The sequence below is a fragment of the Cyrtonyx montezumae genome, unplaced genomic scaffold (genome assembly GCF_038088225.1).
Source record: "Cyrtonyx montezumae isolate F1298 unplaced genomic scaffold, pur_monq_1.0 scaffold_39, whole genome shotgun sequence".
NCBI lineage: Eukaryota > Metazoa > Chordata > Aves > Galliformes > Odontophoridae > Cyrtonyx > Cyrtonyx montezumae.
In genome coordinates, this window is record NW_027072044.1 from 122740 (window position 1) to 146422 (window position 23683).

At 53.7% G+C, this 23683-nt stretch overlaps 2 protein-coding genes across 2 annotated transcripts; one reads left to right on the top strand and one right to left on the bottom strand.

The window, feature by feature from the left end:
- Nucleotides 1–322: 322 nt before the first annotated feature.
- Nucleotides 323–7585, top strand: DUS3L (dihydrouridine synthase 3 like). Its single transcript, XM_065745854.1, has 13 exons — nucleotides 323–381; nucleotides 722–1013; nucleotides 1454–2041; nucleotides 3039–3080; nucleotides 3181–3333; nucleotides 3430–3546; nucleotides 3853–3918; nucleotides 4006–4116; nucleotides 4728–4824; nucleotides 5336–5411; nucleotides 5706–5894; nucleotides 5988–6116; nucleotides 7436–7585. The coding sequence occupies exons 1-13, from the start codon at nucleotides 323–325 to the stop codon at nucleotides 7506–7508; spliced, it is 1992 nt and encodes a 663-aa protein (XP_065601926.1). The 3' UTR covers nucleotides 7509–7585.
- Nucleotides 7586–14198: 6613 nt separating this feature from the next.
- On the bottom strand, nucleotides 14199–16593 carry LOC136054570 (acidic leucine-rich nuclear phosphoprotein 32 family member B-like). Its single transcript, XM_065745855.1, has 4 exons — nucleotides 16349–16593; nucleotides 15587–15708; nucleotides 15151–15205; nucleotides 14199–14344 (listed from the first exon to the last, which is right to left on the bottom strand). Exons 1-4 carry the CDS (start codon nucleotides 16494–16496, stop codon nucleotides 14199–14201), a joined length of 471 nt encoding a protein of 156 aa, XP_065601927.1. The 5' UTR covers nucleotides 16497–16593.
- Between the last annotated feature and the right edge of the window lie 7090 nt (nucleotides 16594–23683).

Genomic DNA, 23683 nt, shown 5'->3' on the forward strand with positions numbered 1-23683 from the left:
AGATCAAGGAGGTGATGGGGATGAGGATGGGGATTTAGTTGGGGTTTGGGATGGGGATTTAGTTGGGAATGGGGTCATGGAGGGGGGTAGGGATGGAGTTGGGATTGGAGATGTGGGGGTTGGGATGAGGATGAGGTCGAAGGGGAGATGGGATCAAAGATGGGGATGGGGATTTAGTTGGGAGTGGGAGTGGGGATGGGGTCAGAGATGGGGGCAGGGATGCAGTTGGGTGTGGAAGCGAGGTCAAGGAGGGGGTGGGGAAGAGGGTGAGGATGGGGATTTAGTTGGGGTTTGGGATGGGGATAGAGTTGGGAATGGGGTCATGGAGGGGAGTAGAGATGGAGTTGGGATTGGAGATGAGAGGATTGGGATGAGGATGAGGTTGAGTGGGGGATGGGATCAAGGACGGGGATGGGTATTTAGTTGGGGTTCGGGATGGGGATGGGGTCGGGGGACAGGGATGGAATTGGAAATGGAGATGAGGTCAAGGAGGGAGTGGGAATGAGGATGAGGATGCATTTGAGGATAGGGATGAGGATGAGGTCAAGGAGGGGATGGGATGAGGGATGGCGATAGGGATTTAGTTGGGTTTGGGGTTATGTTCAGGGATAGAGTTGGGAATGGGGATGAAGACAAGGAGGGGATGAGGATGGGGTTGAGGATGGGGGCATGCCACGGCCCTATGGTGCTGGCAGTGCAGCTCTTCACGGCTCTTCTGCAGGTTCATCGCTTCCAAGGAACAGTTCCATGCCTACCTGAGAGCCAACGGGGAGCCCGGCAGCCGAGGGGATGGTGAGGAAGAGGAGAAGGAGGCTGTCAGCGAGCAGAGCGAGCCCCCTGCCAAGAGGGGGAGGTTGGATGCACAGGGCCAGGACGGAGAGAGGCAAGGGGAGCCCGAGGATGGGGAGCAGGAGCCCATGGAGCGCAAACGAGCCCGGGGGCAGAACAAGAGCAGGCCCTGCATGAAGCCCAACCACTACGAGAAGAGCCGGTTATGCCCATCAGTCACGCAGGTATGACATGGAGTGTGATGCTCTGCTTTGCTCTTCATGGCTTTCTTGATTTTTCTAGTTAGGAGAGCACACCCCAGAGTGATGGAAGGCAAAGATGCACCAGGGTGACCTCCCAGGAGAAGGGAGCTGAGGGCACAGAGAGGGCTGTGCTGGCAGAGCTGCCTCTGTTGGCTGCTTGTGGAGCACGTAGCAGTGTGAGGCTGAACAGAGCGAGCAAAGCACCAGCTTCCTTGAGCCCACAGGGCTAAAGTAGCCCCTCAGGTGTTCAAACCCGAGGCATGTTCCAGCAGTTGGCTTCCTGAGGGTGCTTTGTGGCATGCCCAACGTTTCCTAGGGAGTGATGGGTTTTCTCCCCTCTCCGTGCTCCCCTTGGTTGTACAGATATGCCCACCACTGGGAGCGGAGGGCGGAGGTTTGAATCTCCTCTTTATTGTTTGAAGGGCTGTGCGGAGAAGTGCTACTTCGGCCCACGGTGCCGCTTCCTTCATGACGTCAGCGAGTACATGGCAGCGAAGCCGGCCGACCTGGGCCACAGCTGTGTGCTCTTTGAAACCTTTGGCAAGTGCTCTTACGGCGTCACGTGCCGCTTTGCCACGGCCCACCTCGGGGATGGCTACCAGAACGTGGTCAACACAGAGCTGGCCAAGCAGTGGGAAGGGAAGTCTCTGGTGAGGAACAAGCTCTCCAAGGAGCTCCAGCACCAGCTACGCAAGAAGAAATTTACCTTCAGGAAAGCTGATGAGTATCTCTGCAGCCTGGCCAAGCTCCACGGCAATGGTGGGAAGGGAGGCAAAGCCCCAGCAAAGCACTCTGCGGAGGGTGAGGTTGTGTCCGAGTGCACAGTGCCTGAGGATGGCCTGGGAGACATTTCAGAATGTCCTGTGCTACCAGAGGAGGGAGGAGATCCCAAACCAGCTCCTGTGCAGAGTCCTCACCCCACAGAAAGAGAGGGGGGATGCCCCACCAAAACAGCAGGCCCAGTGACAGATGAGGACATTGTAAAGCTGAGGTCGTGTGAGAAGAAGAAGGTGAGCAGCGAGAGTTTGGTCGAGGGCTGCTGTCTCTTGTGTCCCCTGGGAAGACAGAAGAGAGCTCGTAGCTGGGTGGCAGGCAGGCAGAGGGCTGAGCTGTCTGGAGAGCACATCACTGTCATGAGAGGGGAAGGATGCAGGTGGGTGAGCTGTTGGGCCCCAGTGGTTCATAAGTTCATAGGTACGTTAGGTTGCAAAGGACCTACAAGATCATCTAGTCCAACCATCCTCCTATCACTATCCCTACCCACTGAACTACTAAATCCAATCCCTCAGCACCTCATCTAAACGCTTCTTGAACAGCGCTAGGGACGGTGCCTCACCCACCTCCCTAGGCAGGCCATCCCAGTGCCTGACCACTCTTTCAGAGAAAAAATGTTTCCTCAGGTCTAATCTAAATCTTCCCCGGCACAACTTGTGGCCATTCCCTCTCGTCCTGTCATTATTTATCAGGGAGAAGAGGCCCACCCCCTCCTCACCCCCTTCCTGAAGGGGGTCAGGAAGTGGTAGAGTGCAATAAGGTCTCCTCTGAGCCTCCTTTTCTCCAGACTGAACAATCCCAGGTTTCACTGAAGGGGTGAGAGCTAAGAGAAGCTTCATTTGTACGTGAGGGAATGATTTGCAAGGAGAGAGGAGGCTGGGGCTGGTTGATCTGCAGTGCTCTCCTGAGGGGAGGCTGAGCACTGCCTCCTCCTCCTCCTCACCTCGTGTCCTTTGGCCAGTCTTACATCCCGCTGCATTTTGAACTGCTTTGAGTTTTCCCCACGCAGAGCAGTGGAAACAAACGGAGCATTTAAAGTCTGTGGTTCTCTTACCCAGTTGATGTAGTGTCAGGGAACTGCTGAGGTTCTTAAACAAAAAAATGTGATTTCCTGGGTTTCCCCCTGAGTTTTCTCAAGACAGGTGATAAAGTGGCTAACTGGAATCTCGTTGTGTTTAACCACTGCCGGTTCAGCTCTGCTAACGTGCTCCTCCATCCCTGGTTGTTTTCCAGTTGGAAATCCAAGGCAAGCTCTACTTGGCCCCACTGACCACGGTAGGTGGATAATTCTGTCCTTCTGTCAGAATGTGCCTAATATGAGCACGTTTGGAAGAGAGCTCAGCTCGTGACAGAGGATCTCTCTGCTGTCTTTCAGTGTGGCAACCTCCCTTTCAGAAGGATCTGCAAACGCTTTGGGGCAGATGTCACCTGTGGGGAGATGGCTGTGTGCACAAACCTCCTTCAGGGCCAGTCCTCTGAGTGGGCTCTCCTCCAACGGCACCACACTGAGGATATTTTTGGGGTGCAGGTGAGTGCCGCCGTGGTGACAAGCAGACAAAGGATAACTCACTTCTGAGGAGAAAAGCTGCTTCTTGAACTCACACAAACTGTCGCCCTTTGGTAGCTGGAGGGAGCGTTTCCAGACACGATGACCAAATGTGCAGAGCTCCTGAACCAAACGATTGATGTGGACTTTGTAGACATCAACGCTGGGTGTCCAATCGACCTGGTCTACAAGAAGGTGAGAAGATGTTCTGCAGCATGTCTCGTTTCTGTCTGGAGATGCTTGTTATTGGCATCGTCTCCTGCTAGCTGATCTGCTGCTGTCAGTTTGATGGAGAGTTAGCAGGTCATTTATGGACGCTAGGCTTGAGCAGCAGGCAGAAGTGGGGAGGGGAAAAAGGAGAAAGGGAACGGATGAAGAGAAAACCACACCAAGTCTGGAAAGTCTTGGAGTTTGAGCTGTGTTCCTTTGAGCAGAGGGCTGCTCTTTACTGTGCGAGGAGGCAGAAAGTCTTGATTGTGTCCCCTTTCTTTCTTTCCCCAGGGCGGAGGCTGTGCTCTCATGACTCGATCTAACAAGTTGGAGCAGATTGTCCGAGGGATGAACTCGGTGAGTGCGAGCATGGGCTGGCAGCAGGACGTGAGCAGGTGGAGCTGAGTCCTGCCCCAGCCTGGCCTCACTCTGCCCTCTCTGCAGGTGCTGGACGTCCCGCTGACTGTGAAGATACGGACAGGGGTGCAAGAAAAGAGGAACGTGGCTCATCAAATAATCCCCAGGATCCGGGAGTGGGGAGCAGCCATGGTCACGGTACTGGGATACTTGCTGTGGCTTGAAGTTGTTGGCTGCTGTCTGGGGGAGCTCTGCTTGCGTGTGGGCCCAGAGTGGGGTATGGGATGACCTTACCCCCTGCTAAGTAGCTCTTTCAAAGCTTTGGCCATCTATGTACTATCTTCTAGTGCTTTCTCCTAATGAGAGAGAAGTTTCCATGCCTTTCTATTTAGAACATTGTCCTCGGTGCTCCTGAGGCTTTGTATCCATTACCAAAGGAGATGGCCACTGCAGTGCTTTTTCAAAAACAGAGGCTTCATTCAGACGAGCTTCATTATTTCAGGGCTGGCTATTGGTTTGCATGGGGCTGAGTAGTTCCTGCCCACAGTGAATATTCCCTTTCACTGCCTACAGTCGCTTCCTGCTCTGCCTTGCAAGTGGCCCAAAGGTGACTCAGAAAAGCATCCAGCCCTTTCTTAGCATTGCAGACCACCTCTGCAGCCTGGTTTGTTAGCAGCTGTGCACCCATGAGGATCCTTTACCCCAGCCTGGTGCCGTTGCCTCATGGAAGCACATTCCTGCAGTGCTCCTGTGCCATTCTGCCTCCTCTGGGCTGCCTGCTGAGGTCTCACTGTGACTTCTTTCTGCAGCTGCACGGCCGCTCCAGGGAGCAGCGGTACACGAGAGTCGCTGACTGGGACTACATAGCAGAATGTGCTAAAATAGCAAGCCCCATGCCTCTGTTTGGTAGGTGTTTTGGGATGCCCGTCTGATCTGAGCAGTGTCGTTCAAAACTAAAAGAACAAGGAGAAAATGCAGCTCCCAAATACGTCCAGCCTGGGGAAAAGGTTGGAGTGTCCCTGCACAAAGCGGGTGGAGCATTGTGCAGCTCCATTGTGCCTGTTTGCTTGTGGCCAGGCAGGATGAGCGTGGAGCAGAGCAGGATGGAAGGGACATGCAGCACACAGGACACCTGGCTTTTAGCAGGTGCTTTCTCTTGTGGGCAGCATGGCACAGAGAATCCCAGCTAAACCTTCAGGGGATGAGTTGAGTGCAGAAGGAGAGAGAGAGAGAGGAGAAGGCTCTCCTCCTCCTCGAGATGGGAACGTTAATCAGAAACATTCCTGAGCAATTCCTTGAGAATCTCTAAATGTGACCCTGTGTCCCTTCTGAATTTTATCCCATGCCTGGATTAGCTCATTTTGACTTGCCCTGCTGCATCACTTTGACCTCTGGCTTCTTCCTCCCTTCTGCACAGGAAACGGTGATATTTTGTCTTACGAAGATGCTCATCAAGCCATGCAGACGGGCGTTTCGGGGATTATGATTGCAAGGCAAGTGACTGCATTTCCTTTTGCTTCTGAGCCTATTGGTGCAGGGGTTAGAAAAAAGAAATGAACAAAAATACCGAAAGTAATTCCAAACATGAGAAGAGCTTCCCCTCAGTGAAATTACTCTTTGAATGTCGGGACAGTGTGCATCTGTGGGAACATCCAGTGGCCTCGTGTTGAAACTGAAAGCTTTTCAAGTCGCACTGGGCTGGCATGTAAGAGCTGGAAGGGGTTTCAGTTGATGTCTTCAGGAGCAGTGGTCTCAGGAGTAATGATGCACGTTTTCTTTGTCTGCAGAGGAGCGCTCATCAAACCGTGGCTTTTCACTGAGATCAAGGAGCAGAGACACTGGGATATCTCCTCCAGGGAGAGATTTGATATCCTCAGGGACTTCACCAACTACGGCCTGGAGCACTGGGGGTCGGATACTCAGGGTGTGGAGAAGTGCAGGAAGTTTCTGCTGGAATGGCTCTCATTTCTGTGCAGGTAACCGCGCCCGCTTCGGAGGACTGTTCCCACCGCAGGCCCACGGCGTTTGAACAGCAGCACACAGTGCCCATAGAGTTTGTGTTTCTGTAGGTATATTCCAGTCGGGTTATTAGAACACCTCCCTCAGAAGATCAATGAGCGGCCGCCTTACTACATAGGGAGGGACTATCTGGAGACACTGATGGCAAGCCAAAACGTGGACGACTGGATTAAAATCAGGTAACAAAGCACCGGGATAACCAGCGCTTCACTTGGAGGTTTGAAGCGAGCTTGGAGTCGCCCTAAGAGCTCCCATTCCCTCCCTCTGCCTCAGGAGGTCATTCACAGCCCACTGCACATCTTGGGTGGCTGACCTCTCTCATGACACACTGTTCTTCCTGGGACGCTCAGGAACCGAGAGCAGAGAGCGCAGCGATGGGACGGCTTGTACACACACCAAGGCAGCATCCTCAGCTCGAGAGAGCCGAGCGTGACCCTCGTTCCTCAGCTCGTGGCTCTGAGTTGGTGTAACAAAATGCAGACAGCTGCTTTTCCCCACATCCACGAGCCTGCAGGCGACGGCTGCGAAGCGGCCTTCCGTTCCGAGCCAGCTGAAATGGGAGCTCATGCAGCACAGCCAGCTGCTGCTCCTCGTGTCATGGAAACAGAGATTAACCAGAATAGAGCTCGTGTTTTTGCTAGTCCTTATCCGTCCTGTTAGTGCTGGGAGCAGCTGCCTCAAACCGAGTTAACGACAACGTCGAGTTTTAATCAAGGTTTCCTTGCTCTTCGAGCAGAACCTGTGCACAAGTGAGGCTGTGCAGAGCTTTGTAACCAGTGCTCTTTGCAAGAGACGTTCATAGCCATAGGCATTCAGTGTCCAGTCTGATTTGGTTTATTTGTTAATGCTCATTTGAAGCAGTGGAGGGGGTCTCCCAAGCACGCCCTGCTCTGCGCAGTCAGCAGAGTGTCCCAGCAGGGCTCACATGTCTTATGGAAAGTTGGAGTGATGCTGTGTGGAACCAGCATCCAGGAAATGCATGAAGCCTCCTTGACTGTAAAGAAAATTCCTCTGCGCTGAAAATGCGGCGTGGGTTCCCAAAGTGTGAAATAGTTGAAGCCTTAAGCGAGGATAAGTCGCAATAGCATGGGCTGACATCATTTTAGGATCCAACCTGAATCCTTTTTGGCACCATCGGGGTTTTGGCTCTGCACAAACACAGCTGGAGGTTGGGAGGAGCTCTCAGAGGCTTTGTGCTGATTTTAGGCGTGTGGTTGCCAGCAGTGAAGCTGGTATTCAGGTCACCAAACTTAGAATCCCATTTTGGCATTGACCTTCAGTGACTCCCTTGGCTGTGCCAAGACCCGCAGTCTGTGTCCTCCCACTGCCGTGGTTCAGGCTCAGCACTAGGGACAGTTGTGTGCAGCAGTACTTGTGAATTTTTTGGGAGGCTGAAGGCTTGCTCTGGGTACCTCTGCGTAGAGCCCTGGTGCTGTACAACTTGTGGGTGGCAGTGGTTCTGCCGTACTGAACACAAACCTCTTTTGTCTCCTTGCAGTGAGCTGCTCCTGGGACCTGTACCTGCCAGCTTCACCTTCCTGCCTAAACACAAGGCGAATTCCTACAGATAGGAGTGGTGCAGCCCGTTGCTGTGCAGGGAAGGCAGCAGGAATGGTGCGTGCTGTTCAGCTGCACGAGGAAACAAAATAAAACTTGGACGTTTCTAGAAGCATGGTTGCCACAACCCCCACCCCCACCCCACGAGCTGTTCCCACTGCGGCCCTCTGTTCCTTCAGGGATGTCCTGGAGGGTGGTGCGTACTAACACAGTCCCTGCAGAGCACAGCCTCTGCCTCCTGGTGTCTGACATCGTACAGAATGCTGTCCCTTTTTGGGAGCACGCTCAGGCTGTTGTCACCCCCTCCTGGGTGTCACACGGCCCCTCCGATGGCTGTACTTGGGCGGGGGGGGGGGGTCTCTGAAGCTGCTGCTTTTCCATCACGAGCTCTGCTTAAGGTGAAGGGTGAATGAAAGCAGGCCTGGTGCCACCGTGTACGTGACCTTCCCTTGGCTGCCTCGAGGACTTTTTCTGTGCCTGTGTCACTTGAGGACAGCACGTGAAGGCTGCTGAGCGCAGGCAGCAATCACAAACGCAGTTGCTATGCAGCTCGAGGACTCCATGTGCACAGCTCTGAGCCACGCAGCTCACGTCCTTGCCTCAGCTCAGCTGAAAAAGCTTCTTCCCCCCCAAAATATTCCGTTTGGTGGAAAAGCCATTGGCAATTGCAGCAGCTCAGGTCAGGCAGAGCTGCGCAGCACAGCAGCGGCCGTTCCTTCCCTGCTCCAAAAGCAGCTCCGTCTGAATGAGCTCCGCCAGCAGCAGAGTGCACTTGAGCAATGCTCACGTGCTGCCTGGCATCGCTCCACCACCGAGGAGTCGTGGCAGGGCCGAGCTCTGCAGCATGTAGGCACACACAGCCCCCACTGCCCGTGGGTACAGCGAGGCTGCACAGAAGGATGCAGAAGGGGACGTCCAAAAATTGCCCTTAAAGTCCACAGCTGGTATATTTAGTAGGCTTATATAGATGGCGCACAGACAGCCAGCAAAGGATGGTGGCTCAGCTTCAGGATGAAAGAGGCTTGCCGTGGACGCCACGCAGGAGGGATCTCCAAGAAGAGATCCTTCCCCGGTGGTGGTCTGCCCTTAAATGGGGTTTGGGAGATGTGGAGCCAGGCTCCACCCGTTCCAATCACACAGGTATATCACCTTTAGCTGTGGCCCTGTGGCTGCCTCGGTGCTCAGCTCAGGTGATCCATCAGTGGTTCAGGCCGTGATTCAACAGTTCCCATACACCGTGGGTACAGCGTGGCTGCACAGAAGGATGCAGAAGGGGATGTCCAAAAATTACCCGTAAAAGCCACAGCTTTTCAGCCAGGCCTGGCTTGAGACGGATCCGGGAGCACGTGGGGAGCAGATGTGGTTAAGGGCGGTGGGTTCAAGGGCAGGGACACGGGGGGGAGAGGATGGGTGGCCCACGGTGCAGCCCCCGGGCAGCTCTCCAGGGCAGCGTGACACTGCACGAAAACTCACTGCAGTGCATCATGAAAGTCAGGCATCCGGAGCCGGAGCCTCAGCAGAGAGCATCTCCACCAGCCCCAAACACAACGGGAACCCCAAACGGGGCTCCACGTGCAGCCCCAAGCTCACACGTCCCTATGGTGGGCGCACGGATGGCCCCAGCACACATTGCTCTCTCCACAGCCACAGAAATCCCCCCTGGGCTGCACTGATGGGAGCTCTGACCCCTTACCACCTCATAAAGACCACGGTGAGGTCACTGCACCTCGCGGTTAACCCTGTAAGCTCATTGGAGGTGAGGAGGACGTGGTGGGCGGGGACAGAGCACGAGGACCCCCAGTAACGACCACCGGCAGGAGACCCCAACCGTTGGCAGTTGGAGCCGCTGCTCAAGAGCAGCAGACGCAGCTCTCTGCTGCTTACTTCTGTGCTTCGTACTTCTCCCTGGCACCTCCGAAGCTCATCTATCCTGAGCTCCTCAACAGCGCAGGTGAGCAGCAGGGGGGCCCCGCTCGCCCCACGCCGGCGCTGCCGTCCCTTCTCCGTCCCCCTCCGGGCTCCTCCTGGCGGTTGGGGAGGGGATCGACGCCGTTTCCCCCATCTCTTCCAGGCTCAGCCAAACCCTGCCAGCCCCCTGAGATGCAGCAGCCCCCGCTGGCAGCCCCGGTCACGTTTACACCGATGGCAACCGGCGCAGCCAACGCTCTCCCACCAGGTTAGACGTGCCCCTAGCCCCCGTGTGAACATTTGCGGCGGGTGTGTCCCAAAGACCCTTCCCCCCACAACTTCCCTCTATCCCCGCAGAGATGTGGAGAGCCCCGTGTGGATGCTACTTCGACCTCCGTGTCTTTCACCTCCAGTGGGCAAACACTGCCGTGCCCCCACCGGCCAACCCCACCGGCCAACCTTGGATGCCCAGCAATGGCTGCGCAGCTCTGCAGAGCTGGGTGACCCCCGCAGCCCCCCCAGAGCAATTCGTGCTCTACACGGAGCAGGGCATAGCTGTGGCCCCAGTGGTGCCCTCAGTCCCCAGCTTCCAGCAGCTGGAGGGGCAGATGCAGCACTTGAACATCTCAGAGGCAGCCCCAGGTGGCAGCAGTGCTATCCCCACGGGTGACACCATCCCCCTCCACTGCAACATCCCAGTGGGCACCTTTGCTGCCCCCAGTCTCCAAGAGACTGAGAACAGCAGGGAGAGCCTAGTCAGAGATCTGCCCGGTGAGATGCTGCAGGAGGATTGGTTTACCAACCAATGGATTGGTTTACAATCAACATCTTGAGCTGCCTTGAAGTTGTTTCACATTTGCATTTGTGATGATGGCACACAGACTGTGCTACATGAGGTTCTATACTGCTGTTGCTTTTTCATGTTCCTGCTTTTTGTGGTACGTGACACAGATGAGTATTAATTTAATAAACTCAAATAGTGCTTTCCAGAACTTGTTGCTAATTCATGAACTGCAAGTTTTGTTTCTTGCTTTACTTTGTCATTGTCTTCTGAAAATAAGAAACGTTTGACTTCTCAAAAGCTCCATGTTTTTTTCCTCTTTAAACGGTAATAACTAATTTTACAGAAGGTGAAGAATTGTGAAATGGGAAGTTTATGTTCACAGTTTCCCATTCTCTGAAGAATCTTTATTGCCAGAGTGCTGCTAGATTGTTAGTTGTGTTTCTGTTTTGCTGTGTGGTTTTTTATACCTTTCAATACCTTAAAAATAGAAGCTTCCTGTTTACAGTCATGCTAGTGTTTTTATTTTTTCATATAGTCACTGAGTAAAAAAAAAGCTTCCTGCCATTATACATATCATTATTTGCCCTTGAAGGACTTTCTATGCCAAATAGGAGGTTCTGAGATTATTAACCCACCCCTAAGGCAGATGGGGTCACTTCTGGGGGGACAGGGGTGCAGAGCCTTCCAAGGGGGGGCCCACTCCAGAGCCTGGGTTGTTCTCCCTGCTGCAGCAAAAGAACCCCAAATAACCCAAAGAAAAGTAAGGGAGGGAAGGAGCTGCTGGCAGGACACTACCCCACTCCCCTCGTCCACCCAACATAAAGCCACAGTGCCAGAGGAAAAATAACATCACCTTCGCAGCCAGAAAGCGCCGGAAAACTTCACCTCTCTTTATTGAGCATTTCACATCTGAGCTCCTCAACTTCATAGCAATGCAGCCAACACAGCACCTTCAGGCCACAGTGCCACCACTCTGCCACGCTCGAGCTCTCGGTGTCCCCATCGCCAGCCCCAGGACATGGAGGAGCGACGGGGTCCCAGCAACATCCCGGACCCCAGCAGAACCAGTGGCCATCACCAGAGCACAGAGCCCGATTACGGGCAGCGAGGATGGCTCAGGCACCCAAAAGCTCGGGGTGCTGCCCTGCCCTGAGCATCCTCACTCCAAAACAGAAGCACAGGCAGCAGCAGCGCCTCTGTGGGCCACAGAGAGACGCTCTGCTCAAGAAAAGAAGGAAAAGAAGAGTTCCTAAAGAAAAAAAGACGCCGAGCAGAGAGTCGGGGATGGGGACGCCACAAACGGACACAGAGCCAGAAGGAGACCGTAACAAGTGCTGCAAACGCATAGGAAATCCAGCAGCTACACAGGACGGAAAGGTCACGGGCACACACTCGGAGAGCTCAGCGCAGCAGTTTACCTTTCGGGCCCAAATTGAACGCCCAGAGCAAAGACGAGGCCCGGACGGCACTCCGGGCAGTCGCAGGAGCAGCAGCAGGGACGGTCCCCGTCCTGAGCTCCAGAGTGGCAAGTCGGGGAAGCAGCGCAGATCCACGGTGCCACGGTGGGGCCTCCATGCAAACAGCCCACAGCTGTGGGGAAGCCACAGCCAGAAAGCCCATAGGGCACGACGAGGCCACGGGGCAGCTCCCAAGAGAAGCCCGGGCAGCTCCGGCCCCGCTCCGCACAGAGGGCGGAGCTGAGGGAGCCCACGGCCTTTCGGAGTCCTCAGCAGCAGCACAAGCGCTCCCGGCTGGCAAAGCGAGCAGCCCAACACCGCCGCGCTGCAGCACAGCCACAGCGCCTCGGCCCGCTCCTCCCGCCGCCCTGAGGGGGCCCGCTCTCCGCCCGCCCTTTTCTAGCCGCCCCGGCCCGTCGCGTGAGTGACGTCATCGCCGCGTGCGGCAGCAATGGCGGCAATGGCGGCAGTGGCGCCGGTCCGGGAGCGGTGAGTGCGGGGCCCGGGGGCTCACGTGTGCTCCCCCCGATCCCTGCGACATCGGCCGCCCCACGGGGCCGTCCCCGGGCCTGGGCTGCGTTGGGGGGAGCGAGCGGGAGATGCTGGTGCTCCTCGCTCAGGGGCTGCGGCCTACAGGGGGGCACCGGGGACGGCGCGGCCGCGTCCCGGGATGCGGCTGGATGGGGGTGGGGATGGGATCGGAGATTGGGAAGTGGCTTTGCTTGGGGTTGGGAGTGGCGATGGGCTCAGGGAGGGGGGCAGGGATGGAGTTGGGCATGGATATGAGGGGTTTGGGAGGACGATGGGTTTGAGGATTAGGATGAGGTCGAGAAAGAAATGGGATCAAGGATGGGGATGGGGACTTAGTTGGGGTTGGGAGTGGGATGGAGTTCGGAATGGAGATGAGGTCGAGGAGGGGGTGGGGATGAAGATGAGGGTGGGTTTCAGGATGGGGACAGGGATGAGGTCAAGGAAGAGATAGGATCGAGGATGGGGATAGGGATTTAATTGGGGTTGTGTTCAGGGACACAGTTGGGAATGGGGATGAGGTCGAGGAGGGGATGAGAGTGGGGGCACTCTGCGGCTCTGTGGTGCTGGCAGTGCAGCTCTTCACAGCTTCTTGATTCTTCTGCAGGTTCATGGCTTCCAAGGAGCGGTTCCATGCCTACCTGAGAGCCAACGGGGAGCCCGGCAGCCGAGAGGGTGGTGAGGAGGAGGAGAAGGAGGAGGAGAAGGAGAAGGAGGCTGTCAGCGAGCAGAGCAAGCCCCCTGCCAAGAGGGGGAGGTTGGATGCACAGGGCCAGGACGGAGAGAGGCAAGGGGAGCCCGAGGATGGGGAGCAGGAGCCCATGGAGCGCAAACGAGCCCGGGGGCAGAACAAGAGCAGGCCCTGCATGAAGCCCAACCACTACGAGAAGAGCCGGTTATGCCCATCAGTCACGCAGGTATGACATGGAGTGTGATGCTCTGCTTTGCTCTTGGTGGCTTTCTTGATTTTTCTAGTTAGGAGAGCACACCCCAGAGTGATGGAAGGCAAAGATGCACCAGGGTGACCTCCCAGGAGAAGGGAGCTGAGGGCAGGTTCACTGCAGAGCTACAAGAAGAACCTTGGATGCCCAGCAATGGCTGCGTGGCTCCACAGAGCTGGGTGACCCCCGCACCCCCCCAGAGCAATTCGAGCCCTACAAGGAGCAGGGCATAGCTGTGGCCCCAGTGGTGCCCTCAGTCCCCAGCTTCCAGCAGCTGGAGGGGCAGATGCAGCAGCTGGAAATCTCAGAGGCAGCCCCAGGTGGCAGCAGTGGTATCCCCACGGGTGACACCATCCCCCTTCACAGCAACATCCCAGCGGGCATCTTTGCTGCCCCCAGTCATCAAGAGGCTGAGAACAGCCTGGAGAGCCTAGACAGAGATGTGCCCGAAGAGGTGCTGCTGGAGGAGGCTGCAAGGCTCTTCAACTGCACCCCTGAGCTGAGCGGATCTGATCCTGAGCCCCAGGGGATCAACCACGGCATCCCCAGCAGCATTCCCGTGCTCCAAGACCTCGGGGATCTCTGTGACCTCGATGAGATCATCACCTCTCACAGCATGAGCTCTCTCTCGGTGCCCGAAGAGATTCTCTCCTGCGACTACAGCACCCCTGAAGCCTCCAGCATGATGCTGAGCACAGAGCAGCTCAGTTTCCCCCTGCAGCAGTGGGGTGGAAGAGCATGGTTAGAGCCATTCTTATAGGATAGGGGGGAGGGAAGGGATGGGATGAGGATAGTGTTCTATTGTTGTACAGTTTTTCTCGTTTCCTAATACATGTTGTTTGTTCTGATCCGCTCCACGTCTTGCTGGGGCTTGAAACAGCCCTTGGGTGGGGGAAGCTGGGACAGACACAGCACCACAAACAGAAAGTGGTGTCCCCAGCCCTGAAGCCTTTGGTCATGAGATACTTGTGAGAAAGAGAGCCTTGTATGGAAGATTCCCCTGAATGCCTACAGTATTCTACATCTTAAAAAAATATATTGTGGACGCTGCAGCCATACATAGCGGAGGAGGAGTGGGAGATGTGTCTATGAGAGACTGTACATCCCCAACGGGGAGGTTAAGAAATGGAGACATAGTCTGTAAAAGTCATCGTCATCATCCTCTTCATCTTCTGGGTCTTCCTCTCCTTCATCCTCTAGACTTCGTTTTCTCTTCTCCCCTCGTGGAAGGTCTGCAAACAGAGGTGAAGCATGAAGCTCTGTTTGGTCTTGTGGAACAGCACCTGAGCTGTGACTACAAGCCTCAGCAGCCACAGTTTGCCAGCGAGCAAGCACAGACTAAACTCTCCCCATGTCGTATCCGATCCACCCAGCTCCATTTCTCATGCTACCCCAAAAAGCCTCAACTCCTAAGAACCAGGAATTACCTTATGGTCTCCCAGCATCCCACATTTCATCCACTGCTTCGAAGCAAGGTTTTTGTTGAGCACCCCCAAAAGCATAACAATTGCACAATTCAGTCATCTCTGACCAAACTCATGCAAGGACATTTCAAGTCATGCCAGCCACTACATTCTGTCAGTCTGTTTGGGTTTTTATGACCAGAGGAGTACGGACTCCAGTTCAGGACTATACCCCTTTTCTAGAGCTCCAAGAGCATCTCTCAGAGACCACTAATAGGAGAACACATGACAAGCCCCAGTCTGGCAAGAACCATCAGTTCAAGCTACTTAGACAGGCCCACTAGGCAACTTTCCTCTAATATTTGGCAGACCTACCCAGTACTGAAACTTATTTCCCCATCACCACCACCTAACTCTCAGGTTTTAGCCTCCATTTTAGTTAGCTCAGGCACAAGCTAACTATATATACAAACTAACAAGTTCAGCAGTGTCTGCGAGGAGCTACACTGCACTTATCACGGAAAAGCTGAAGGCAACAAGGCACAGAAGATTTGGAAGCTCTGAGAATAGAGCAAACACGCCAAGACTGTCAAGACAGCTTCACAAGGCATAGAGTTTGTTAGAATTCAACTTACCATCATCAGCTTCATCATCATCCTCATCCTCACCATCTTCCTCCTCATCTTCCTCCTGGAGTCAAAACAAAACACCTTGTTACACAAACCACAATCCTTTTCCTTCACCTATGCTCCTGCCTTACTTAGGGTGCCAGGCACAAGCTGAGCATGGAGAACCTTAGCAGCACCTGTTACAAGTTGTGTGTGTGCGGCCTTACGGCTTGAAGACTGACACAGAAACATCAGTCCAAGTAGAAAACTACTGAACCAGAAACTCTCACAGGACAAAAAGTATCTGGATGGGAAAAGCCAAAGCCCAGGGTAGGACCCCTTGAATCTGCTCACAGAGGCTCTGTGACATCTCGTCTGACGGGACACAAGTTTGCAGTTCACACACACAGCCAATTAAGCCAAAACTCTGCTGAAGACACTCAGTAACAATACAAAGCCTCACCTCGTCATCTGCTCCATCCTCCTCCTCTTCACCTTCCAGATCATCGTCATCATCATCTTCTTCATCAATGACTTCTTCATCCAAGTCATCTTCTTCATCATCATCCTCCTCTTCCTCACCTTCTACCAAAAGAAGATATTATGGTTTCCAAATACTTGCTAATCCCACACCTCCTAGAGCTGGAGTAATATCACACCAAACAAGCACAAGGAGTATCAGCAGCAAGCCCTGTCAGCTTGCAGCAAGCTTCATTTCTGATGCAGCCCACCAAAGAAAGGAATGAGGTGTATGGAACTGCCAAATCACAGCCTGAACCACTGATTGATCACCTGAGCTGAGCACCGAGGCAGCCACAGGGCCACAGCTAAAGGTGATATACCTGTGTGATTGGAATGGGTGGAGCCTGGCTCCACCTCTCCCAAACCCCATTTAAGGGCAGACCACCACCAGGGAAGGATCTCTTCTTGGAGATCCCACCTACTTGTCTACTGCAAGCCTACTTGTCTACTGCAAGCCTTTGTCATCTTTAAGGTGAGCCATCTTCCTTTTGCATTATTTGTGTACCATCTATATATAGATCTATTCAAATATACCATCATCTATACTATTTTTTGAGTATTATCTTTGAGATTACTCAGGTTACAGCAGGGCTGTCCAGACAGCCCCTACTTACATGGCAAGTTGTAATCATTTTTTTAGCAACACAATCATAAAGAAGGGGAAAAAATGAGCTGTTCCCACATAAAAGGAGAAAATCCTTACCTTCTCCGTTCTCATATTCATCTTCCAGTCCATCCCCATCTGCCTCAGGGTCTGAGTCAGGGGCTTCCTGCTCATCAGCATCAAATCCCTCTTGGTAGGTGAGCTGGGGCAGAAGGGAGAACATGCTCTCCCGGTAGTTAATGAGCATTGTCACCTCGCAGTTGAAGAGGTCCAGACTATGCAGGTTTGGCAACTTTTTCTGCAAAGATCAAGTTAGTAGATCATTTACAAGTCAACATTATTTGGAGATCAAGCAGCCATTACAATATAGATGGTCTGCTTACTACCTATATCTAACACACAGAAGTATATTCGCGCATTATTTTCACCATGTGCTCCTCAGGTGGAGATAAGCTGCTGGTTTTCCTAAGTGTAGGACAATATTTATGCTGAAAGATGACTCCTTTTCAGCTCCTCTGTCCTACAGCTTCCTCTCCTTGGACCCATATAGGAATCTCACTTCCTCCTAGATGGAGTGGGTAACAAGCACAGTGCCCAACTCCCACACAGCAGGAGAAATTACAAAACCAGGCTCATACTGCCCCAAAACATCAGGCAAAATGCCCAAGAGAACAATACAGGCAGCTCAGTGCCTGCAAACTGTACCTGATTCAGCACAGGCACAGCGGCTCCTCCAGACAGGCTGTGCACCAGGCTAAGCAAAGGAGAACAGTTTCAAGCTCTTTCTAGGAGGGGATGGAGGGACCAAAGATTACACCTACCAGGCCAACACCCTAGATCCAGCCCTTCACAGCTACGGATTCTAGAAGGCAAGAGCCTTTTTTGGGGCAGTTTAGCTCCACCAGCAACGCTGTTCCTGCTGTCACAACAAGACCCTCCTGCAGTGTGTGTTCTGACAGCACCGATGGCCCAACGGACACAGAAAACCGTTGGCCAGATTCGCTCCTGATTGGCCGTTCGCTCCTGAGGGGTCAAGGGTGGACCCCTGATTGGATGCTGATTGGAGCCTGGATGCTCCTCAAGATGGAAGCCTTAAAGGCACAGGAGCAGGCTGTCCCGGAGTCGCGTGAGTCGAGCCGGAGGAGAAGAAGACCAGTGTGGATGAACCGGGAACTTTTGTTGAGACTCCGAGAGAAAAAGAGAGTCTGTGTCCTCTGGAAGATGGGACAGGCTGCTTGGGGATGCTACAGAGAACTGGCCAAGATCTGCAGGCAGAAAGTTGGAAATGCTAAAGCCCAGCTTGAACTTAGACTGGCTACTGCTGTAAAGGAGAACAGGAAACCCTTTTACAAATATATTAACAGCAAGAGAACAACTAAGGAAAACTTCTCTCCTTTACTTGATGAGGCAGGGAATGTAACCACAGGTGATAAGGAAAAGGCTGAGGTTCTCAATGCCTTCTTCACATCTGTCTTTAATAGAGCAGTTGTCCACAGGGTACTTGCCCTGGCCTGGAAGTCCGGGACGGGGCGCATAATGCACCCCCTGTGATCCAAGCAGAGACGGTCAGAGATCTGCTCCTCCGTCTGAACTGCCACAAGTCCATGGGGCCAGAAGAGGAGGCTCAGAGGAGACCTTATTGCACTCTCCCACTTCCTGAAGGGAGGTTGTGGTGAGGAGGGGGTGGGCCTCTTCTCCCTGATAAATAACGACAGGACGAGAGGGAATGGCCACAAGTTGCGCCGGGGAAGATTGAGATGAGACCTGAGGAAACATTTTTTCTCTGAAAGAGTGGTCAGGCACTGGGATGGCCTGCCTAGGGAGGTGGGTGAGGCACCGTCCCTAGCGCTGTTAAGAAGCGTTTAGATGAGGTGCTGAGGGATTGGATTTAGTAGTTCAGTGGGTAGGGATGGTGATAGGAGGATGGTTGGACTAGATGATCTTGTAGGTCCTTTCCAACCTTATGAACCTATGAAAATCTTACATTTTCCAAAGGGGACATGACTATAGCTTCTGGGTGCTACCAGCTGAGCACTCTGATATGGAGACCATACAGAGTCCCAGGATCACAGCACAGCCCAAGTTGGAAGGGACCCACAGGATCCCTGAGTCCAGCTCCCGGCTCTGCAGCACCACCCAAACCCAAACCCTTTGGCTGAGAATGGTGTCCCAACACTCCCTGAGCCTTTGGGCTCCAGGGCATGCTGCTGCCTCAGACTCAACTCGCTGGCACCCAGAATCCCCCAGTCCCTTTCTGCAGGCTGGCCTCACATCCCCTGCCTGTACCCATGGCCAGGTCTGCCCACCCACGGGTAGGATTCGGCCTTTGCTCCTGCTGAACTTCATGCTCCTGGGAGTTGCCCAGCCCTGCCATTTATCGAGGTCTCCGCAAGGCCTCCCTGCCCTTGAGGGAGTCAACAGCTCCTCCAATGAATGCAAGCTGTTTTCTTTCCGGTCACTAAAGTCAATTTCAGAGGCCTGTAATTACCATGATCCTTTTTCTTGCCCTTCTTGAAAACTGGGAGAATATTTGCCAACTTCCAGTTTACTGGGACCTCTCCAGACCCCCAAGACCGTTGGAAAAAAAATTGAGAAAACTCTTGGACTACCCTGGGATGAATCCCATCAGGCCCTCCATCCAGCTGGATGCAGTTCAGTCCATAGGGCCTGATGGGATTCATCCCAGGGTAGCCCCACAACATTCACAGTGTCCATGAAGCCTGAAGCCTTTTTTAGAAATCCCCACACCACAGAGCAGTCAGGAATTGTAAGACTCTGAACTTGCACTGAATTCTTACTGCCTGCAAGAACAATATGAATAGGAGGTGCCAAATTCTGTGAGCAACCTATGTCATTCTGGAATTGGCAGCTGCAGAACTATGCACAAAGAGCACTGATCTGCAGCATAAGTGAAAGCAATGATCAGTACTCTTTTAAGTTTTGTTTTTTCTTTATTCGGAGGTGCAGAATGTGGCTGAGGTCTTACACATTGCAAAGTTTCTAAAGGAACTAGACAGCTGCATGGACTAAAAAGATGGTTGCCTCTATGAGGAAGTGAAACCTATTACTTCAGGATTTGGCTGAATCCTAATTACTTGGGATAAGTGAACATCATATGAAAAGGCGGTTCAGATAAGGCTGTAGCCATGGTGGAAAACCGTGGGGGTCAGAAAGGCTCATAAGAAGAATACGAACTTTTGAACTGGATTGAGTTTCAAGGGTATGGAAAGGAGACAGTGCTCTGTATTTCTCCTAATACTGCCTTGTGCTATTATCACAGAATCAGAGAATATCCTGAGCTGAAAAGAACACATAAGAATTACTGCATCCAACTTCTGGCTCCACACAGGACTACATAAAAATTAAATTGCATGTCTGAAATCATCACTGAGACATCCCTTCAGGACCATTTTAATTTGCTATTGATGGCTCAATATGTCATGTTCTCAATTTTATTTTTTCATATCAAATATAGCAGGCAATTTATATTGTGGGTTGGGATTTTTGGGGGGGCTGGGATACAGTTAACTTTCTTTGCTGAGGCTCATGTGATGCTGTGTTTTGGATATTTGATGAAAGTAGCTGTGTTTTAGTTGCTGCAGAGCAGTGTTGGCACTGAGTCAGGGACCTTTCTGCTTCTCATACTACCTGCCAGTATGGAACCGGGTGGGCGTAAGGGGCTGCAACACTGCCGTGCCCCCACCGGCCAACCTCGGATGCCCCGCAATGGCTGTGCAGCTCCGCAGAGCTGGGCGAAACCCGCAGCCCCCCCAGAGCAATTCGTGCCCTACAAGGAGCAGGGCATAGCTGTGGCCTCAGTGGTGCCTTCAGTCCCCAACTTCCAGCAGCAGGAGGGGCAGATCCAACAGTTGAGAATCTCAGAGGCAGCCCCAGGTGGCAGCAGTGGAACCCCCACGGGTGACACCGTCCCCCTCCACAGCAACATCCCAGCGGGCATCTTTGCTGCCCCCAGTCATCAAGAGGCAGAGAACAGCCTGGAGAGCCTAGACAGAGATCTTCCCGAAGAGGTGCTGCTGGAGGAGGCCATGAGGCTCTTCAACTGCTCCCCTGAGCTGAGCGGATCTGATCCTGAGCCCCAGGGGAACAACCACGGCCTCCCCAGCAGCATCCCCGTGCTCCAAGACCTCGGGGATCTCTCTGACCTCGATGAGATCATCACCTCTCACAGCATGAGCTCTCTCTCGCTGCCCGAAGAGATTCTCTCCTGTGACTACAGCACCCCTGAAGCCTCCAGCATGATGCTGAGCACAGAGCAGCTCAGTCTCCCCCTGAAGCAGTGGGGTGGAAGAGCAGGGTTAGAGCCATTCATATAGGAAAGGGGGAGGGAAAGGTGGGATGAGGATAGTGTTCTATTGTTGTACAGTTTTTCTCGTTTTCTAATAAATGTTGTTTGTTCTGATCCGCTCCACGTCTTGCTGGGGGTTGAAACAGCACTTGGGGGGGGGAAGCTGGAACAGACACAGAAAGTGGTGTCCCCAGCCCTGAAGTGAAGCTCAGATCAAGGGCAGGGATGAAGGCACTGCAGCCTTCCTCTAAAGAAGATGGGGTCACTTCTGGGGGTATGGGGGTGCAGAGCCTTCCAAGGGGGGGCCCACTCCAGAGCCTGGGTTGTTCTCCCTGCTGCAGCAAAAGAACCCCAAATAACCCAAAGAAAAGTAAGGGAGGGAGCTGCTGGCAGGACACTACCCCACTCCCCTCATCCACCCAACATAAAGCCACAGTACCAGAGGAAAAATAACATCACCTTCTGTATGGTAAATAACCCCCAAGGATGGTACTCAGTGAAAACAGTATGGAAGATGGTATATTTAGTAGGCTTATATAGATGGTGCACAGACAGCCGGCAAAGGATGGTGGCTCGGCTTCAGGATGAAAGAGGCTTGCCGTGGACGCCACGCAGGAGGGATCTCCAAGAAGAGATCCTTCCCCGGTGGTGGTCTGCCCTTAAATGGGGTTTGGGAGATGTGGAGCCAGGCTCCACCCGTTCCAATCACACAGGTATATCACCTTTAGCTGTGGCCCTGTGGCTGCCTCGGTGCTCAGCTCAGGTGATCCATCAGTGGTTCAGGCCGTGATTCAACAGTTCCCATACACCGTGGGTACAGCGTGGCTGCACAGAAGGATGCAGAAGGGGATGTCCAAAAATTACCCGTAAAAGCCACAGCTTTTCAGCCAGGCCTGGCTTGAGACGGATCCGGGAGCACGTGGGGAGCAGATGTGGTTAAGGGCGGTGGGTTCAAGGGCAGGGACACGGGGGGGAGAGGATGGGTGGGTGGCCCACGGTGCAGCCCCCGGGCAGCTCTCCAGGGCAGCGTGACACTGCACGAAAACTCACTGCAGTGCATCATGAAAGTCAGGCATGAGAGTCAGGCATCCGGAGCCGGAGCCTCAGCAGAGAGCATCTCCACCAGCCCCAAACACAACGGGAACCCCGAACGGGGCTCCACGTGCAGCCCCAAGCTCACACGTCCCTATGGTGGGCGCACGGATGGCCCCAGCACACATTGCTCTCTCCACAGCCACAGAAATCCCCCCTGGGCTGCACTGATGGGAGCTCTGACCCCTTACCACCTCATAAAGACCACGGTGAGGTCACTGCACCTCGCGGTTAACCCTGTAAGCTCATTGGAGGTGAGGAGGACGTGGTGGGCGGGGACAGAGCACGAGGACCCCCAGTAACGACCACCGGCAGGAGACCCCAACCGTTGGCAGTTGGAGCCGCTGCTCAAGAGCAGCAGACGCAGCTCTCTGCTGCTTACTTCTGTGCTTCGTACTTCTCCCTGGCACCTCCGAAGCTCATCTATCCTGAGCTCCTCAACAGCGCAGGTGAGCAGCAGGGGGGCCCCGCTCGCCCCACGCCGGCGCTGCCGTCCCTTCTCCGTCCCCCTCCGGGCTCCTCCTGGCGGTTGGGGAGGGGATCGACGCCGTTTCCCCCATCTCTTCCAGGCTCAGCCAAACCCTGCCAGCCCCCTGCAATGCAGCAGCCCCCGCTGGCAGCCCCGGGCACCTGGTTTACACCGATGGCAACCGGCACAGCCAACGCTCTCCCACCAGGTTAGACGTGCCCCTACCCGCAGTGGGAGCTCTCCGGGGGAGGGGGTTTCAAAGACCCTTCCCCCCACAACTTCCCTCTATCCCCGCAGAGATGTGGAGAGCCCCGTGCGGATGCTACTTCGACCTCCGTGTCTTTCACCTCCAGTGGGCAAACACTGCCGTGCCCCCACCGGCCAACCCCACCGGCCAACCTTGGATGCCCTGCAATGGCTGCGCAGCTCTGCAGAGCTGGGTGACCCCCGCAGCCCCCCCAGAGCAATTCGTGCTCTACACGGAGCAGGGCATAGCTGTGGCCCCAGTGGTGCCCTCAGTCCCCAGCTTCCAGCAGCTGGAGGGGCAGATGCAGCACTTGAACATCTCAGAGGCAGCCCCAGGTGGCAGCAGTGCTATCCCCACGGGTGACACCATCCCCCTCCACAGCAACATCCCAGTGGGCACCTTTGCTGCCCCCAGTCTCCAAGAGACTGAGAACAGCAGGGAGAGCCTAGTCAGAGATCTGCCCGGTGAGATGCTGCAGGAGGATTGGTTTACCAACCATTGGATTGGTTTACAATCAACATCTTGAGCTGCCTTGAAGTTGTTTCACATTTGCATTTGTGATGATGGCACACAGACTGTGCTACATGAGGTTCTATACTGCTGTTGCTTTTTCATGTTCCTGCTTTTTGTGGTACGTGACGCAGTTGAGTATTAATTTAGTAAACTCAAGTAGTGCTTTCCAGAATTTGTTGCTAATTCATGAATTGCAAGTTTTGTTTCTTGCTTTACTTTGTCATTGTCTTCTGAAAATAAGAAACGTTTGACTTCTCAAAAGCTCCATGTTTTTTTCCTCTTTAAACGGTAATAACTAAGTAATTTTACAGAAGGTGAAGAGTTGTGAAATGGGAAGTTTATGTTCACAGTTTCCCATTCTCTGAAGAATCTTTATTGCCAGAGCGCTGCTAGATTGTTAGTTGTGTTTCTGTTTTGCTGTGTGGTTTTTCATACCTTTCAATACCTTAAAAGTAGAAGCTTCCTGTTTACAGTCATGCTAGTGGGTTTTTTTTTCAAATTGTCACTGAGTAAAAAAAGCTTCCTGCCATTATACATATTATTTGCCCTTGAAGGACTTTCTATGCCAAATAGGAGGTTCTGAGATTATTAACCCACCCCTAAGGCAGATGGGGTCACTTCTGGGGGGACAGGGGTGCAGAGCCTTCCAAGGGGGGGCCCACTCCAGAGCCTGGGTTGTTCTCCCTGCTGCAGCAAAAGAACCCCAAATAACCCAAAGAAAAGTAAGGGAGGGAAGGAGCTGCTGGCAGGACACTACCCCACTCCCCTCGTCCACCCAACATAAAGCCACAGTACCAGAGGAAAAAT